This window comes from Mauremys reevesii, linkage group 26 (assembly GCF_016161935.1).
Source record: "Mauremys reevesii isolate NIE-2019 linkage group 26, ASM1616193v1, whole genome shotgun sequence".
Lineage (NCBI taxonomy): Eukaryota > Metazoa > Chordata > Testudines > Geoemydidae > Mauremys > Mauremys reevesii.
Genome location: NC_052648.1, coordinates 15,547,809 through 15,567,633, shown reverse-complemented (window position 1 = coordinate 15,567,633; position 19,825 = coordinate 15,547,809). Strand labels below are relative to the sequence as shown.

The 19,825-nt window shown below is 47.4% G+C and overlaps 1 protein-coding gene across 2 annotated transcripts in view; it reads right to left on the bottom strand.

Annotated features, from left to right (window-relative positions):
* Positions 1-19,825, bottom strand: part of TMPRSS9 (transmembrane serine protease 9) — a 114,550-nt gene that overhangs the window by 16,675 nt on the left and 78,050 nt on the right. For both annotated transcript variants that reach the window (XM_039515176.1, XM_039515175.1), the window contains 3 exons: positions 19,507-19,620; positions 1,289-1,460; positions 312-586 (listed from right to left, as the gene is read on the bottom strand). In XM_039515176.1, the coding sequence (XP_039371110.1) occupies positions 312-586; positions 1,289-1,460; positions 19,507-19,620 (561 nt within the window). The remainder of the gene's footprint in view (positions 1-311; positions 587-1,288; positions 1,461-19,506; positions 19,621-19,825) is intronic.

Genomic DNA, 19,825 nt, shown 5'->3' with positions numbered 1-19,825 from the left:
GAGTGGGGGGGGGGGGAGCGTGAGCGCCAGAGGGAGGGGGGATGGAGAGAGCAAGGCAGGCCTCAGAGAAGGGGCCGGGAAAGAGTGTTCCATTTAGTGCAATTAGAAAGTTGGCACCCCATGTGCACCCATTCACAGGGTGTACCTCCTTCCCCCCCCCCTCAGGATTTCCCCACAGCCCTTCTTGGGGTGTTCCCCCTTCCTCCCCACCCCCGGCCCTGCTCAGGGTGGGCCCCACCTCTGGCCCTTCTCAGGAGTCCCCACCCTCTCCTCTTCCCTGCTGTTCTTGGGTGCCCCACCCCAAGGCTTACAGAAGTCTTCCTTGAGATAGCCCCAGCCAGAGATGAGGCACTTCCTGCCAGCTGGGAAGCGGTGCCCAGGGCCTGGCAAGCACGCAGGCTGGATATACGTGTTAAAGGGCACGGGGCTGTCGAGCTCCAGCACAGCCACATCGAAGTCTGCGGTGTCGGTGTTGTAGGAGGGGTGTGGGATGATGCGGCCCACGCCGGCTTTCACGGTGCTGCTGTCTGAGCCGCTGAGGGAGATGGTTCCCATGTAGGCGGCCCAGACTGCTGGGTCCTGAAACCTGAAATGCACAGACATGTGTGATCCTTTCCAGGCTGCCCCTGCACAGCCGCTGTGTGTGTCAAAAGTGAGGCATGGCAGTAGCAGAGGCTCCTGGGTCTTGACCTGAGCCAGTCAAATGCCCCACCATGTCCCAGTGCCCTGCCCTCATGGCACAGCGTGTCCCCATGGTGCGGCTGTGCCAGGCTGCATGGGCTCAGACTGGAGGTGCCCAGGGCTAGATTTACAGCTTATGGACCCCTAGGCTCAGCATCTCAGCAACCCCCTGACTACAGCTGCACTGCACCTTGCACACAGTTTCAGAGTGGTAAGGTGCCCCTAGAACACTGGCACCCACAGGCACATGCCTACTGTGCCAAATAGGCACTCTGGCCCTGCCTAGCCAGTACAGCAGGAAGCAGGAGCCCAGCTGAGATGTGGCAAGAGGCTGAATATGGGGCTAGAGCAGTGCTTCTCAACCCACGGGCTGCTTGCGGCCTAATCCTAGGAGCCATCCTCAGGGCCATACAGGTAGAGTATATCTATATCTATATCTATATCGTGTGTGTGTGTGTGTGTGTGCGCAGCCCCCATAACACATAACCCACGATGGTAAACAGGTTGAGACGCACTGGGCTAGAGGCTTCTCAACCTGGTCCCTTCCCTGCTTTCGGCTCTGCCCATGGGAAGGGGGTCAGGGAAGGTGCCATGGCCAGGGCCGTACTCATTGAAGCAGTGAGCTGCAGACACCAGCCACTTCTCAGTGAGGATAGTTGCACCACAGAAGTGTTCGTTGTTCTCCCTCAGGCTGACTTGCCACGGGAACTCCCCTCTGGCGGCCTCGGTGCCGCCCACGATTCTGTGGGCTGTCTGCATGGTGGGGCGGCTCCCACAGTCTGAAAGGCAGAAGAGACCTTGTGTGAGCTCTGCAATGGGTTACTCCCTCACGCCAGCCATGGGTGCAGACAGAGGCAGGTGGGTGCTGCAAACCTGCCCCAGCAGCCTTCACTGGGGGTGGGGATGGATTCATAGAATCATAGAATCTCAGGGTTGGAAGGGACCTCGGGAGGTCATCTAGTCCAACCCCCTGCTCAAAGCAGGACCAAACCCAACTAAATCATCCCAGCCAGGGCTTTGTCAAGCCTGACCTTAAAAACCTCTAAGGAAGGAGATTCCACCACCTCCCTAGGTAACCCATTCCAGTTCTTCACCACCCTACTAGTGAAAAAGTTTTTCCTAATATCCAGCCTAAACCTCCCCGTCTGCAACTTGAGACCATTACTCCTTGTTCTGTCATCTTCTACTACTGAGAACAGTCTAGGTCCATCCTCTTTGGAACCCCCTTTCAGGTAGTTGAAAGCAGCTATCAAATCCCCCCTCATTCTTCTCTTCTGCAGACTAAACAATCCCAGTTCCCTCAGCCTCTCCTCATAAGGCATGTGCTCCAGCCCCCTAATCATTTTTGTTGCCCTCCGCTGGACTCTCTCCAATTTATCCACATCCTTCTTGTAGTGTGGGGCCCAAAACTGGACACAGTACTCCAAATGAGGCCTCACCAGTGCTGAGTAGAGGGAATGATCACATCCCTTGATCTGCTGGAAATGCCCCTACTTATACAACCCAAAATGCCATTAGCCTTCTTGGCAACAAGGGCACACTGTTGACTCATATTCAGCTTTTCGTCCACCGTAACCCCTAGGTCCTTTTCTGCAGAACTGCTGCCCAGCCATTCGGTCCCTAGTCTGTAGCAGTGCATGGGATTCTTCCGTCCTAAGTGCAGGACTCTGCACTTGTCCTTGTTGAACCTCATCATATTTCTTTTGGCCCAATCCTCTAATTTGTCTAGGTCCCTCTGTATCCTATCCCTACCCTCCAGCGTATCAACCACTCCTCCCAGTTTAGTGTCATCTGCAAACTTGCTAAGGGTGCAGTCCACACCATCCTCCAGATCGTTAATGAAGATATTGAACAAAACCGGCCCCAGCACCGACCCTTGGGGCACTCCACTTGATACCGGCTGCCAACTAGACATGGAACCATTGATCACTACCTGTTGAGCCCGACCATCTAGCCAGTTTTCTATCCACCTTACCGTCCATTCATCCACCCATACTTCTTTAACTTGCTGGCAAGAATACTGTGGGAGATTCATTTCAACAAGGCATACACCCATGGCCCTGCCTGCTGAATGCTCCGGCGAGCGAGGCCATAGGAGCATATGTTAAATTACCACTGTATATACTCAATCATAAGCTGGTTCGTTTATAAGCCCCCCCCCGCCCCCCCGGCTAGATGGATAAGTAAAAATGGAAAATTTTTATAACCCGTTCAGGCATGGAGGTAAACCTAAGTAAACAAAGCATCCCAGGGTGCCAGCTGCTAACCCTGACAGGCTGAGCCAGCAACTGGTGGCAACATTTTTTTTTGGGGGGGGGGGGAGAAGCTGGGAGTCAGTGCAGTAAACCCTGTGGACCCCCCCCCATGACCCCTCCCAGCTCGGGACCCCCACACTCTCCCCATCCCATCCCTGCCCACTTTATCTGGGGAGGGCCAGGGGAGGCTGTCTCTGACCTGGCTGGAGCTGCTCCGGCAGGCCCGACCGGGTGGCACGGCTGTAGCATGTTCCAGCGGGCTGGGCTGTGTGGCGCGGCCGCATGTGTTCCTGCGCCCGGGTTGCGTGGCCACAGCCTGCTCTTGGGGGCAGGGCCAAGTGGCTCGGCTGCCGCCTGCCACCCCCGAAGCTGCAGCTCTTCGGAGTCTCGGGGAAGAGCAGCGTGGCCAGAAGTGGCAAGACTCTGGCCCCGCCTCTGATTCTGCTGGCTGTGCTGCCTCTCCCTGCTCCCTCTGTTGCGGGGAGGGGCTGTGTCCCATCTCTCCCTCGCTATACCCCTTCATAAGCTGTCCCCCCTTCTCTGGTGCTTCCTTTTACTAAAAAAAATGTGGCTGATGAACGAGTATATATGGTACTCTTGGAGTAGATCTAGGAGGCCACGGGACTGGTGAGGCCCCACGTAGTGGGGACATGCAAACACCCACAGACTGAGGATGGATGGGGACCCACGCAGTAGGGATGGGTTGCCAGGTGCCTGGTTTTTGACTGGAAAGCCTAGTCGAAAAGGGGACTTGGCAGTGTCCGATCAGATGTACTGACTGGACACCAAAAGTTCAGTTACCACAGGCATGGACTGGGGGAGGTGCCAGGTCATCAACCCCAGCCAGCTGGGGCCGCCTTCTACCTGCATCTCCTGGCAGGCAGGCTCCACATCAGGCTGCAGCTCTGGAACAGAGGGAGTCCAACTAGGGGGTGGGAGAGGGAGGTGGAGAGCATTCAGCTACAGGAACGGGGTGTGGGGCGAGCATCAAGTGACGCGGGAGAGGGGAGAGAAGCGAACAGGAGGCGAGGCCTCAGGGGACGAGGCAGAGCAGGGGTGGAGCCTTGAGGGAAGAGGTGGGGCAGGGGATTCTGGTTGTCAGGCGTTAGAAATTGGCAACCCTAGTAGGAACGGGCAAGGATCTGTGCAGTGGGATGTATGATTCGTGAACAGTTTCCTCACCAGAAACCAGTGTTCCTTACGGTCATCCAATTAGGGAATGGAATCATATCACATGATCTGCATCCACTAAAAACCAACCAACAAAGCTTGAATAGCCCTCAGTGTCCAGCTGGCATATGAGCCTAGCCCAAGGTGCCATGGCAGGGAAAAACTTGGAATGAGTTTCAACTCCATTGCTTGTGAGTTTACAAGAACAGTCATACTGGGGCAGACCAGTGGAGCCCAGTAGCCTGTCTTCTGACAGTGGCCAGTACCAGATAGTTCAGAGGGAGGGAATGAGCAGAACAGGGCAATTAGCAAGTGATCCATCCTCTGCTGTCCAGTCCAAGCTGCTAGCCGTTGGAGGTTTAGGGATACTCAGCTCATGGAGATGTGTCCTTGACCATCTTTGTTAATAGCCACTGATATACCTATCCCTGTGAATTTATCTATTAAGCCAGTTATAGTTTTGGCCTTTACAACCTCCCATGGTGCCACAAGTTGACCGTGCATTGTGGGACAAAGTGCTGTCTTTTGTTTGTTTTAAACTGCTGCCTATTAATTTCATTGGATGATCCCTGTTTTTTGTGTTATGTGAAGGGGTAAATAACACTGCCTTAGTCACTTTGTAGACCTCTATCATATTCCCCCCATCCCCGGTCATCTCTTTTCCAAGCTGAACAATCCCACTCTTTCTAATCTCTGCTCGTATGGAAGCTGTTCCATCCCTCTAAGCATTTTTGTTGCACTTCTCCCAATTCTAATACTCTTTTTGAGATGGGGCAATCAGATCTGCACAAAGTGTTCAAAGTGTGGGTTTACCATGGATTTATACAGTGGCATTATGATATGTTCTGTTTTATCATCTATCCCTTTCCTAATGTTCCCTAACCTTGTTCACTTTTTTGCCTGCTGCAGCACATTGAATGGATGTGTTCAGAGAACTATCCACAATGATTCTAAGAGCTCTTATTACAGTGGTAGCAGCTAATTTAGACTCAATCATTTTGTATGTATAGCTGGGATTATATTTTCCAATATGCCTTACTTTGTATTTATCAACACTGCATTTCATCTGCCATTTTGTCACCCAGCCACCTGGTTTACTGAGATCCCTTCGTAACTCTTTGCAGTCAGCTTTGGGCTTAACTAGCTTGAGTAATTTTGTACTGTCTGCAAATTTTGCCACCTCACTATTCACCCCCTTTTCCAGATCATATATAAATATGTTGAGCAGCAAAGGTCCCAGTACAGGTTTTTGGGGGACCCCACTGTTTAGCTTTCTCCATTGTGAAAACTGACCATTTATTCCTACCATTTGTTTCCTGTCTTTTAACCAGTTACAGATCCAGGAGAGAACCTTCCCTCTCATTCCATTACTGTTCACTTGGCTTAAGAGTCTTTGGTATGGGACCTTAGCAAAGGCCAAGTACACTATATTGACTGGATCACCTTTGTCCACATGTTTGTTGACACTCTAAAATAATTCTAATAGATTAGTGAAACATGATTTTCCTTTACAAAAAGCTGTGTTGACTCTTCCCCAATAAATTGTGTTAATCACTATTTATGATAATTCTGTCCTTTACTAGAGTTTCAACCAGTTTTCCTGGTACTGAAGAGGAAGTTACTTATCTGTAACTGGAGGTTCTTCGAGATGTATGGTCCCTAGCTGTATTCCACTGTGGGATGCACACCACATGCCCAGAGTTGGAAAATGTGAAAGTAGTGTCTGTTGGTCTGCGCATGTGCCCTGACTCGCTTCATGCTCCTGTCCAAGGTGATAAAGGGCAGGGCAGTCCGACCACAGCTCCAATTCCTTGTTCACTGTGATTCTGACAGATCTAGAGAAGAGGGGAAAGAGGGTGGGAAGTGGAATACAGACAGGGACCACACATCTCAAAGAGCCTCCAGTTACAAGTAAGTAACCTCCTCGTCTTCTTCGAATGGTGGTCCCTATCATATTCCTGTGGGTGACTGACAAGCAGTACCTATGTTGGAGGAGGATGAGGACGGCAGGGTCGGCGTAAAACTGCTGTGCCAAAGGACTCACCCACCACCAAGTCTGGCACTAAGGGGTAGTGTGGTGTGAACTTGTGAACAGAAGTTCATGTGGTTGCTGTCTATGAGAGGCACTTCCTGAAGGGATGCTGTGGTTGTTGCTTGAGCTCTAGTGGAGTGAGCCTGTACCCCTGTGGGGGGAAGTAGATTCAACATCTGGTAGCAGAGTTTAATACAACTGGAAATCTATTCGGAGAGTCTCTGGGTGGAAATGGCCTGTCCCCTGATTCTCTCTGCCACCACAATAGGGGACTTCCTGATTATTTTTGTTCTCTGTAGGTAAAAGGCCAAAGCGCTTCGGACGTTGAGGGAATGGAGTCTATGTTCTTCTGCAGACATCCGTGGTTTCGGAAAGAAAACGGATAAGTGAATGGATTGGTTACTATGAAACTGGGAGACCACCTTTGGTAGAAATTTTCGATGTAGATGTATGGAGACTTTATTCTTGTGGAATATGGTGAATTGTGGATCCACCATCATAGCTCCAAGTTCACCGACTCTTCTCACTAAAGCGATAGCAACAAGGAAGGCAATTTTCATGGAGAGGAGGGACATGGAGCAAGATGCCAGTGGCCCAAAGGGTGTGTGTGTTAATACTGATAGCATTACATTCAGGCCCCATTGAAGTGTGATTGTTTGGAGAGGTGGGACAGTTCTTAGAATCATAGAACCATAGAATCGTAGGACTGGAAGGCACCTCAAGAGGACATCTAGTCCAGTCCCCTGCACTTATGGCAGGGTTAAATATTATTTAGATGATCCCTGACAAGTGTTTATCTAATCTGCTCTTAAAGTCTCCCATGACAGAGATTCCACAACCTCCCTAGGCAATTTATTCCAGTGCTTAACCACTCTGACAGTTAGGAAGTTTTTCCTAATGTCCAACCTAAATTGCCCTTGCTGCAATTTAAGCCCATTGCTTCTTGTCCTGTCCTCAGAGGTTAAGAAGAACAATTTTTCTCCCTCCTTCTTGTAACCACCTTTTATGTACTTGAAAACTGTTATGTCCCCTTTCAGTCTTCTCTTTTCCAGACTAAACATACCCAATTTTTTCAATCTTCCCTCATAGGTCATGTTTTCTACACCTTTAATCATTTTTGTTGCTCTTCTCTGGACTTTCTCCAATTTGTCCACATCTTTCCTGAAATGTGGTGCCCAGAACTGGACACAATACTCCAGCTGAGGCATAATCAGCGTGGAGTAGAGTGGCAGAATTACTTCTCGTGTCTTGCTTACAATACTCTTGCTAATACATCTCCGAATGATGTTTGCATTTTTTGCAACAGTGTTACACTGTTGACTCAAATTTAGCTTGTGATCCACTATGAGCCCCAGATCCCTTTCCGCAGTACTCCTCCCTCGGCAGTCATTTCCCATTTTGTATGTGTGCAACTGATTGTTCCTTCCTAAGCGGAATACTTTGCATTTGTCCTTATTGAATTTCATCCTATTGACTTCAGACAATTTCTCCAGTTTTTCCAGATCATTTTGAATTATAATCCGATCCTCCAAAGCACTTGCAACCCCTCCCAGCTTGGTATCGTCCGCAAACTTTACAAGTGTACTCTAGGCCATTATCTAAATCACTAATGAAGATATAGAATAGAACCAGACCCAGAACTGATCTCTGTGGGACCCCACTTGTTATGCCCTTCCGGCCTCAATGCGAACCACTGATTACTCTGTGGGAATGGTTTACCAACCAGTTTTGGATCCACCATATAATAGCTCCCTCTAGGCTGCATTTCCCTAGTTTGTTAATGAGAAGGTCATGCGAGACAGTATCAAAAGCTTTCCTAAAGTCAAGATATACCACATCTACCACTTTCTTTACTTCCACACCTCCCATCCACAAGGCTTGTTACCCTCTCAAAGAAAGCCATTAGATTGGTTTGACATGATTTGTTCTTGACAAATCCTTGCTGACTGTTACTTAACACCTTACTATCGTCTAGATGTTTGCAAATTGATTGCTTAATTATTTGCTCCATTATCTTTCCGGGTACAGAAGTTAAGCTGACTGGTCTGTAATTCCCCGGGTTGTCCTTATTTTCCCTTTTATAGATTGGCATTATATTTGCCTTTTTCCAGTCTTCTGGAATCTCTCCCGTTTTCCATGACTTTTCAAAGATAATCGCTAATGGCTCAGATGTCTCCTCGAGTATTCTAGGATGTATTTCATCAGGCCCTGGTGACTTGACAACATCTAACTTGTCAAAGTAATTTTTAACTTGTTCTTTTCCTATTTTAGCCTCTGATCCGACCTCATTTTCACTGCCATTCACTGTGTTAGACGTCCAATCACCGCCAACCTTTTTGGTGAAAACCGAAACAAAGAAGTCATTAAGCACCTCTGCCATTCCCACATTTTCTATTATTATCCCCCCTCCGCCCATGGAGTAATGGGGCTACTCTGTCCTTGGTCTTCCTCTTGCTTCTAATGTATTTGTAGAATGTTTGCTTGTTACCTTTTATGTCTCTAGCTAGTTTGATCCCGTTTTGTGCCTTGGCCTTTCTAATTTTGTCCCTACATACTTGTGTTACTTGTTTATATTCATCCTTTGTAATATGACCTAGTTTCCACTTTTTTTAGGACTCTTTTTTGATTTTTAGATCATTGAAGATTTCCTGGTTAAGCGAGTGTGGTCTCTTGCCATACTTTCTATCTTTCCTACGCAGTAGGATAGTTTGCTCTTGTGCCCTTAATAATGTCTCTTTGAAAAACAGCCAACTGCCTTCAATTATTTTTCCCCTTTGACTTGCTTCCCATGGGATCTTGCCTACCAACTCCCTCAGTTTGCTTAAGTCTGCCTCCTTGAAATCCATTGTCTTTATTGTGCTATTCTCCCTTCTACCATTCCTTAGAATCATGAACTCTACCATTTCATGACCACTTTCAATCAAGCTGCCTTCCACTTTTAAATTCTCAACCAGTTCCTCCCTATTTGTCAAAATCAAATCTAGAACAGCCTCCCTCTAGTAGCTTTCTCCACCTTCTGAAATAAAAAATTGTCTCTAATACATTCCAAAAACTTGTTGGATAATCTGTGTCCTGCTGCTGTGTTATTTCCTCAACAGATGTCTGAGTTGCTGAAGTCCCCCATCACCATCAAATCCTGTGCTTTGGATGATTTTGTTAGTTGTTTTAAAAAAAACCTCATCCACCTCTTCTTCCTGGTTAGGTGGTCTGTAGTAGACTCCTACAATGACATCACCCTTGTTTTTTATCCCTTTTATCTTTACCCAGAGATTTTCAACAAGTCTGTCTCCTATTTCCATCTCAACCTCAGTCCAAGTGTGTACATTTTTAATATATAAGGCAACACCTCCTCCCTTTTTTCCCTGCCTGTCCTTCCTGAGCAAGCTGTATCCTTCTATACCAATATTCCAGTCACATGTATTATCCCACCAAGTCTCTGTGATGCCAACTATGTCACAGTTGTGTTTATTTACTAGCATTTCAAGTTCTTCCTGCTTATTCCCCATTAGAATACAGGCATCTAAGATACTGATTTGATTCCTCCCCACAGTTCTGTCTTGTCTCTCCTTTATCCCTGCTATAATAGCCCATGCTCCTCCCAAATTCCAACCCTTCTCCCAGGTCTCCTTGTTTTTGACTTACCAGTGGGCTTTGGTCACCTGCCCCCTTTGAACCTAGTTTAAAGCCTTCCTCACTAGGTTAGCCAGTCTGTATCCAAATATGTTCTTCCACTTCCCCATCTCTGCTTAGCAGTCTTTCTTCCTGGAACAGCATCCCATGGTCAAGGAAGCTGAAGCCCTCCTGGCAACACTTTGAAGGCCATTCCAAAATCTAGTGGTTAGCAGGTGTGTAAAAACACAACTAGGTAGACTCGCAAAGTGCTGAGGATGAGACCCAATGTCTCTAAGGATAGAATGTAGTCCAGGATTAGGGGAATCTTTGCAGTTTCTGGTATAACACCTTTCTGTTGTGCCCAAGATGAAAAACGTTTCTTCTTAGTCCGGTAACATTACATAGTGGAATCTTTCCTACTGTTCGAGAGAATGACTTGTACTGCCAAGGAACATGCCCGTTCTATGGCTGATGCCCATCCAAATACCATGCCCTGGGGTGTAGAAGTTGTGGATCAGGATGCTTGATCCTGCCATTGTACTGGATGAGAAGGTTGGGGAAATTCAGGATGGTGATCAGTGGACAGGATGACATGCGCAGGAAATTGGGGAACCAGAATTGTCTGTGCCAGAAGAGGGCAATCAGAATGACTGTTGCTTTGTCTTGTCAGATCTTGTGTGTCACCCACGGTAGGAGCAATAGTGGAGGGAAGGAGTAGTTGTTGAATTGGCCAGACTAGGAGAGAAGGAGAGCATTGCCCGGGGAGCTGTAACCGAGGGATCCCCTGGAGCAATATCTGGCACACTTGTTTGTCTGAGAGGCAAATGGATCTCTGGTTGGGGTCCCCCGTTGTGCAAAGATGTTGAGTAGCACTTTATTGTGAATTTCCCACTCGTGGTTGATTGCAAAGCGTCTGTTGAGTGAGTCTGTGAGTAGATTCTGTGTCCCCAGAAGATAGGCTACGGATAGAGTGATCTGAATGCCGACGCACCAGTTCTAGTGACTGACCACTTCTGCACATAGAGTGGTGGTGGATTTCACTCCTCCTTGTTTGTTGATGTAGAAAACAGTGGTAGTGTTGTCTGACATGATCAGGAAATGAGAGTGAATGAGTGGAAGGAAGAATTCACATGCCCTCATTACTGCTCAAAGTTCCAGAATATTGATGTGCTTCCTGGATTCTCGAGATATCCTGTGGACATGTGGTCATCCATATGGGCTCCCTGGCCTAGCAGGGATGTGTCGGTGATGATAGTTTTGTCTGGGGATAAAGGAAGAAAGGGGACTCTCCTGCATTCATGATGTCTGTCCACCATAGGAGGGAGGATAGTACCTTGGCCGGGACTGTCAGCATGAGGTTCATAGCATGGTGATTCAGTGATTATATAGACTGCAGCCATGTCTGAAGGCAACAAAGGTGAAATCTCACAAAGAACATCATGTAAGTGCATGGGGCCATGTGGTCAAGCAGAGTCAGACAAGTCTTGGCCAGGATGCAAGGACTGTTTGTAAGGTGAGCTATGATGTCATGCATCTCCTGAAATCTGTCTGTGGGCAGGTATGCCTGTAGAGTTTAGGGTAGCCCTGATGAAGTCAAAAGATTGCATGGGATTGAGGATCAACTTTTTGACATTGACACTGACTCCCAGAGAAGAAAAGAGGCTGAGGATCATAGAGGTTGATGTGTGGGCTTCTGGTGGGCCTGGTGACTAGGAGCCAGTGGTCAAGGTATGCAAAAACATGGAGACCATAACATCTGATATGAGCTGCTATAATTATAATTTGATGAAGACTCTGGAAGCGGTAGCTATCCCAAAGGGTAGAACTCTGTATTGGAAATGGTCAGAGTCCACCGTAAATTGGGAAAAAATGTCTGTGGGCATGGTGAATGGTGACATGGAAGTAAGCATCCTTCATATCGAGAGCCATGAACCGCATGCCTTATTCTAAGGATGGAATTATCACTGTCAGCATGCCCACGCACAACTTTAGTTTGCAGATGAAGCGACTGAAGTGACAAAGGTCAAGAATTGGTCTCCAACCCACCTTTCTTCTAGGGTATCCTGGAGGAACGCATTCTATTGCTTCCCATTGTAATAAGGAATTCACCTATTGGGTGAGAATACTGTTGTCAGAGTGGTCCCCAAAGGGGCACAGCGAGGGGGGTCTTGGAGGAGGTAGCATTACAAACTTGATTGTATAGCCACAGAGGATGACATTCAGCACCCATTTGTCCATTGTTATAACACTCCAAGTATGGGGAAAGAGTGATAAGCAACCTCCAGATGGAGTTGAAGGGTTGTGAGGTGTTAGGCTCAGTGGTTGGCAGCTCTCAAGCCCACATCAAAAATACCTCTTTGTTTGTGGCTGGGCTTGAGATGTTGAAGCCTCAGAGAAGACCCTGGGGAAGCGAGACCTTTGGACTTTTTGTCACATGCACAGAGGTTCCTGGGGTCTCTGCTGGTAAAAGGGGTCTCTGCTGGAGATCTGTACCTTGGTGTGGACAACTGGTGGTGGAAGTTTTGTTTTGGGGCAGGTGTTTAGATGCCCGATGAGCAGAGGATAGCTCTGGAGTATTTTAGGGTACGTAGAGACTCATCTGTTTTCTGGTTGAAGAGTTGGTGCTTGTCAAAAGGAAGGTTCTCGATGGTGTTCTGGACTTCTGTAGGAAAATGAGACGCATGAAGCCAAGACTCTTTTCATCAGCCATGGCCCTGCAGGAAGTATCAGCCATGTCCACTGTGGATTGGAGGGCAGTTCTGGCTATTCGCTTTCCTTCCTTGACAAGGGCCTGAAAGCAGGCACAGTCTTGCTGCAGAAGACTGTTAGCAAAGTCCTTGAATTCACTGTAATTCAGGAAGTCATATTTAGCCAACAGTGCTTGATAATTTAGTTGGGGATTGGTCCTGCTTTGAGCAGGGGGTTGGACTAGATACCTCCTGAGGTCTCTTCCAATCCTGATAGTCTATGATTCTATGATTCTAATTGGCTATCATGAATTGCAAACTGAAGGAGGAGAAAATTTTTTGCCCCAGAAGATCTAGATGCATCGTTATCCGCAGGCATGGATCAAGGGTGTTGTTGTTTAGCCCTGTCTGCAGCAGCTTGAACTACCAGTGAGTTCAGAGCTGGGTGGGAGAATAGGAATTCTGAGCCTTTAGCTGGGACGTAGTAACATCTCTCCACTCCTTTAGGGGTAGCAGTACATGCGGTGGGGTTCTGTCACACAGTCCTGGCTGGTTCCAGTATGGCTTCGTTGATTGGCATTGCTCTTTTTATCAGTCCCAAAGTGTGGAGAATGTCCAGAAGCTTATGTTGGGAGTCTTGGATCTCTTCCAGTGGGATTTGGAGTTCCCCCATGATTCTCCATAAAAGATCTTGACACTGTCTGAAGTCATCTGTGGGGAAGAGAATGATGCAGTAAAAGCTTTGATTGGCAATGAGGATGGAAATCTAGCCAGCTCCAGCAGAACTACCAAAATTGGTGTATAAAATTATTCCTCTGCCATTGGATCCGGGGACATGCTGGATGGATCCCCTGGGGGAAGCAGGTGGCAACTCCCTTGTGGATCAGGCATGTTTCGAAAGAGGATACTGATCCCAGGTCCCTGCATATGGCCAATAGGCAGGATCAACTGGAAGTTTCAGGGGTTGCTCTGGGGAGGGTGAGGTTGCTCTGGGGAGGGGTTGCTCTGGGCATCGGTCTATGTGGTGGTACATTGGAGAGGTAAAGGAAAGGTGGTTCTTCCCCAGGGTCTGATTCATTGGAAGAGGAAAAGGCAGACTCCAGTTCCAATGGCAGTACTGTCGGAGTTGATGGAGAGATGTATAGCACATGCAAGGGAGCAATAGACCCTGTACCGCAGGCCTGTCTCGTGGCAGGGATATGAGTTCCCTGGAGGTGAAGGGACCCAATGGAGGAGGAGACTCTGAATCCAGTAAGGTGAAGACGTCTTGGGGTGCAGCCATAGATCCAGATCTCCCCAATGTAAGGGGCACTCTCTACTTTTTAGTCACTGGTACCAGCACCGAAGTCTTTAATGGCGAGGGAGGATCTTGCATTTTGTGAGGTTCTATAGATGGTGGCACTGACGGGTCACGGTATGGAACCGGTGGATCCCACTGTTTATGGGTCTTCTTATCATGCCTGTGGGACTTAGAATGTGCTACATCCCTTTGAGCCAAGCTGGTAAAGGGAATGTTCAGTTTCTTTGAGGTGGATTTGGAGGAGGACGTACTCCTGTGCTTATGGGAGTGCTTCCTAATCTTCCAACTAGGCCCTGCCATGTGATCTGTGGGGTGGTTCTGCTGACACCAGAGTTGGACATCGTAGCAGTAGGAGGCACATGCCTTGCTGATTCAGGCTGATTCCCCACCTGGGTCCGATTGTGGTCTCATGGCCATCTCCATGAGATATTTCAGCAGATGAAGTACTTAACCTTCTTGTGTACAGCTGGGGAAAGACTGACAAATCCTGCACCTAGCCATGATGTGAGCTGCTCCCAAGGAGTAGAAACAGTGTTTGTGGTCTCTTGTTTTCATAGAATATCAAGGTTGGAAGGGACCTCAGGAGATATCTAGTCCAACCCCCTGCTCAAAGCAGGACCAATCCCCAGGCAGATTTTTTGCCCCAGATCCCTAAATGGCCCCCTCGAGGATTGAACTCACAACCCTGGGTTTAGCAGGCCAATGCTCAAACCACTGAGCTATCCCCCCCCTTTTTTTTAAAAAGTCTTGCTTTGTAGGTCATCTTTAAATACCTAAACTCAGAGGTAGTTTCTCTTGTTGTCATTGACTAAGAAGGATCGCAGGCAGGCGGCGCAGATTTGAAGCCCAGAGTTCTGGGCATAGTCCAGTACCCAAATGGGATATGTGGAGGGGGGACGGGGAAAATTCCCAAACTCTAACAGTTTAGAATAGAGTAAAAACTAATAAACTACTAAAACTAGGAAAAAACTAAACTATAAAAACTACAACTAAAAACTGGTAAAACAATGTACAATGAATGATATTAGAGCTGCGTCATCGACAAGGACATTAAAAGTTCTGACCTGGACCATGCGGCAGTGAGAAGGAACTGGAGACAGTTTGGTCTGCCCTGCCCTTCATTGCCTCAGACAGAAGCATGAGGTGAGTCAGGGCCCATGTGTGGAACAACAGACACCACTTCCGAATTCTCCGACACCAGGCACATGGGGTGCATGCGTAACCCACAGTGGAACACAATAGAGGCGATCACTCGAAGAAGTCATCAGGCTTACGAGCCTGTACTTGTCATGATTGCCTCTGGAGCCTTTTTGTTTTTAAGTTGGCATTATGTTAGCTATCCTCTAGTCCTCTGGTCCAGAGGCTGATTTAAGTGATAGGTTACATACCCCAGTTAGTAGTTCTGCAATTTTATATTTGAGTCCCTTCAGACCTCTTGGGTGAATACTATCTGGTACTATCTGGTACTAGTGTTACAAAACCTCCTCTACTGATACCTCAATCTGGGACAGTTCCTGAGATTTGGCACCTAAAAAGAATGGCTCAGGTGTGGAAATCTCCCTCACATCCTTAGCAGTGAAGACCAATGCAAATAATTCATTTAGCTGCTCTTCAATGGCCTTGTCTTCCATGAGTACTTCCATTAGTGCTTCCTTTAGCACCTTGATCATCCCATAGCCACACTGACTGTTGGGCAGGCTTCCTGCTTCTGATGTACTTAAAAACAATTTTGCTGTTAGTTTTTGTGTCTTTAGATAGTTAATCTTCAAATTCTTTCATGGGTTGCCTAATTATAATTTTACATTTGACTTGTCAGAGGTTGTGTTCCTTTTTATTTTCCTCACTAGGATTTTACTTCCAGTTTCTAAAAGATGCTTTTTTGCCTTTAACTGCCTCTTTTCTTCTGTTGTTTAGCCATGATGGCTTTTTTTTTGTTCTTGTGCTGTTTTTTTAATTTGGGGTATACATTTAGGTTGAGCCTCTATTATGGTGTTTTTAAGTAGTCTCCATGCAGTTTGCAGGCATTTCACCCTTGTGACTGTTCCTTTTAATTTCCATTTAACTAACGTCCTCATTTTTGTTTATTGTCCTTTTTTGAAGTTAAATTCTTCTGTGATGGGTTTCTTTGGTATTTTCCCCCCATAAGGATGTTAAATGTAATTACATTATGGTTGCTATTACCAGCAGTTCAGCTATACTCACCTCTTGGACAAAATCCTGTGCCCCACTTAGGACTAAATCAAGAATTGCTTCTCCATGTGTGGGTTCCAGGGCTAGCTGCTCCCAGAAGCAGTCATTAATGGTGTCTAGAAATTTTATCTCTGCATCCTGTCCTGAAGTGACGTACCCAGTCAGTATGGGGATAGTTGAAATCCCTATTATTATTGCATTTTCTGCATTTTAGCCTTTCTAATCTCCCTGAATATTTTATAGTCACAACCATCATCTGGTCAGGTGGTCAGTAGCATATTCCTACTGCTATACTCTTATTATTCAAACACTGAAATTCTATCTATAGAGATTCTATGGTACTGTTTGATTCATTTAAGATTTATTTTTTTACTTTATTTGACTCTAAGCTTTCTTTCACATATAGTGCCACTCCACCACCAGAGTGACCTACTCTTTCATTCCTACATGTTTTGTACCCTGGTATTACTCTGTCCCATTAATTTTTCTCATTTTATCAAGTTTCTAAGATGCCTGTTATATCAATATCCTCACTTAATGCCAGACGCTCAAGTTCACTCATCTTAGTATTTACACTTCTAGCATGTGTATAGAAGCCCTTGTACATCTCGTCAGTATTCAGGTGCTTCCTTCATCTCTTGTATTTCAATGGGACTCTTTGACATTTGACTGTTCCTCACTAGCTCTCACCGGAACTTTACCAACTTCCTTCCTATCCTCTTTGCTAGGATATAGAGTGTGACATTCTGTACCTTGGAGGAGCATCCTGTAACCCCCATATTCCTCATCTGTATATAATTGTGATATTGCATATAAAACAGGAGACAGGTTATGATCTGCTGAAAGTCACTGTTCTATTGAAATATGTATATCATTAATGCATATGAAGTTATGAGAATTGTGTTGTACGGTTGTCATTAAAATATGCTGTGGTTTTCGGACGTGACCAGATACTAGCTCTCCAGAGACAATAACAAGGAAGGTAACCAAAACCCGGGTAGGTGCTGAACAGAAATCAACAGCCATTGTCCAGCAAGGGAGCTTCAGCGCAATGACTCACCTGCATAAGGCCACATTAGGGGAATTGCTCAGTCTTGCAATGACCACCAGACATGCCTGGTCTTGTGTTCTCCAAGCACATGGGACCTGGGGTATAAAACAGAACACCCGGGCCCCATGCTTGGCCTTTTCTCCCACCCCCACCTATGCTGCAAGCAACAAAGATACTCAGAAGATTGAAGACTCCAACAGAGGAGATTGGCCCAGGTTTAAGGGACAAACCTGTATATTAAGGACTGCAATATCCAGTGGGGTGAGAAAAACTGCTTCATCTAGATGTTGCCCAGTCTAATAGGGTTGAGAGGTTAGACTGCATGATTATATTTTATTTTATTTTAGTTTGGTAACTAACTCTGACTTTTTGCCTATCACTTATAATCACTTAAAATCTATCTTTTATAGTCAATACATTTGTTTAACTGTTTATCTTTACCAGCGAGTTTGCCTAAAGTGTTTGGTAAGGGTGCTTGCTCAGGTTTACAAAGGCTGGTGTATAGCCACTTTCCATTGATGAAGTGGTGAACCAATTAATAAATTTGCACTGCTCATCCTGAGGTACAAGGCTGGGAGCTGGGGGGATTTGTCTGGTGCCTCTCTCTGTGTGATTCATGAGTGGCTCTGGGAGCATTCATAAAATCTAGCTGGGTGTGGGGCTCCACATGCGGTTGTGCTGAGTGATAAGAGCGCCTGGAGGGGTTTGCTGCTTGTCACTAGCAAAGCTTGTGAGAGACAGCCCAGGCGGGAGAGTTAAGGGGGCACAGTGGTCCCACAGTCAGAGGCTGCCCCCAGGGATCCCATCACGTAGAGTTCCCCTTTTAATAAACTAATTCCCAAGGAATGGCACCACCTGAGCCGTGTGCTCCTCCGCACTTGTTGGGTTTCCTCACCCTTAGTTCAAAAAGTCCTCTACGACCTTTTTAATTTTACATGCCAGCAATCTGGTTCTGTTTTGGGTTAGACAGAGCCCATCCTTCCTGTAAAAGTTCCTCCTTTCCCCAAGGATTCCCCAGTTCCTAATAAACCTAAATCCCTCTTCTCAACACCATCATCTCATCCATGTATTGAGATTCTGCAGTTCTGCCTGTCAAACTGGCCCTGTGTGTGGAACTGGAAGCATTCAGAGAATGCTCCCATGGAGGTCCTGAATTTAAATCTCTTACCTAGCAGACTAATATTATCCTCCAGGACTGCTCTCCTGCCTTTCCCTATGTCACTGGTAATGTACCATGACCACTGGTATCTCCCCAGTACTGCACATAAGTCTGTCTAGATGTCTCATGAGATCCCCAACCTTCACATCCGGCAGACAATTCGCCCTGTGATTCTCCCAGTCATCGCAAACCGAGCTATCTATTTTTCTAACAACTGAATTCCATTACAATTACCTGGCTCTTCCTAGTAACTGGGGTTCCCTCCCACAGAGGGGTGTCCTCAGTGTGAGAGGATACCATGACAACATCAGAAAGGAGGGTCCCAACTATGGGATTGTTTCCCTCTGCCTCAACCTGATATTCTTCTTCCCCAAGACTTTCATCCTCCTCAACAGCACAGAGGCTGCCAGACTGGGGGTGGGACCAGCTCTGCTGTGTTCTGGAAAGTTTTCTCTGTGTCTCCCTTAGCTCCTCCAGTTCAGCCACTCTGAGGCCACTCTTGAGCCTGTACTGTGTCTCTGAGAGCCAGGAGCTCCTTGCACTAAGTGCACACATACGCCCCCTGCCTGCAAGGCAGGTAATTGTACATGCTGCAGTCAGTGCCATAAACTGGATAACCCCACTCTGCTGCTGGACTTCTGCCTGCATTATTTTTACTTTTGCAGTGTTCACTGAATGAATCACTAGCTGTGAACTTGCTGCCCTGCTCCAGGCATTAGTGACTCATCGTCTGCATGGCCTTGTGTTTGTAACAACTATCAGCCCCAGTGAAGGACGCTGAGTGACCTCTGGAGATGGGCTTTGTTAACAAGCCCTAGAGCAGGGACAGCATGGGCACTGTCTGGGCCAGTATCCTGTAACATTGCCTGCCAGAGTGCATCAGCCCTTCCTGGAGGGGCCACCAGTGGGCTGAGAGAGGCGTTCACGCTCCATGGCTCCTGGCTCTCCCTGCTGACACTGCCGACAAGGGCCCACAATGCCAGTGGGCCAGGTGGTGTTTGTGCAGGGGACACAGGGAGATGGGCCATCTATATGAATGTTGGTGAATGACAACACTGGGGCATGGATTCTCCTTGTGCTCTGCCTGCTGCTGCCCTTGGCCTTCCAGGCCATTGCCCGTAGCACCTGAAGACAGCACTAGGCTATGAACAATCCACCCATCAGCCGCTTCAAAGCAGCTTCCTCCAAGGAGGAACAATTAGTAAGTCCTCTTAATTAGACAACAAGTCCATATCTGCCCAGGGATGCTGGGCCAATTCCTGGACTTCCTTCCTTCCACTATCAGCCTCCCAAACACACTTGCAGTTCCAACATGTCCCACTGGCCAGGTGTGCCCCCAGCACAGACAACCCCAGTGCGAGAGACCTACCGCAGCCTGCCTCATCAGAGCCATCGGAGCAGTCGGCTCGGCCGTCACACTCAGGATTCTCTTTCCACACACACTGGCTATTCTGACAAGCAAATACATTTCCATGGCAACTGCCTGCAGGAACAAAAAGGTGGTGGTTAACCTGGCCCCTCCAGACTCAACAGTCTTCCAGAGACCCCCACCAGAGAGGGGACTGCAGATCCGGAGCCTTCCCCTGCAAGGCCCCATCCTCTGGTGCAGGACTCATTCTAAGCTTGTTCTGCAGAGAACAAAGTCTGGAGCTGGTGACAGAGGTTGGGCGCATCCCCAAATGGATGGT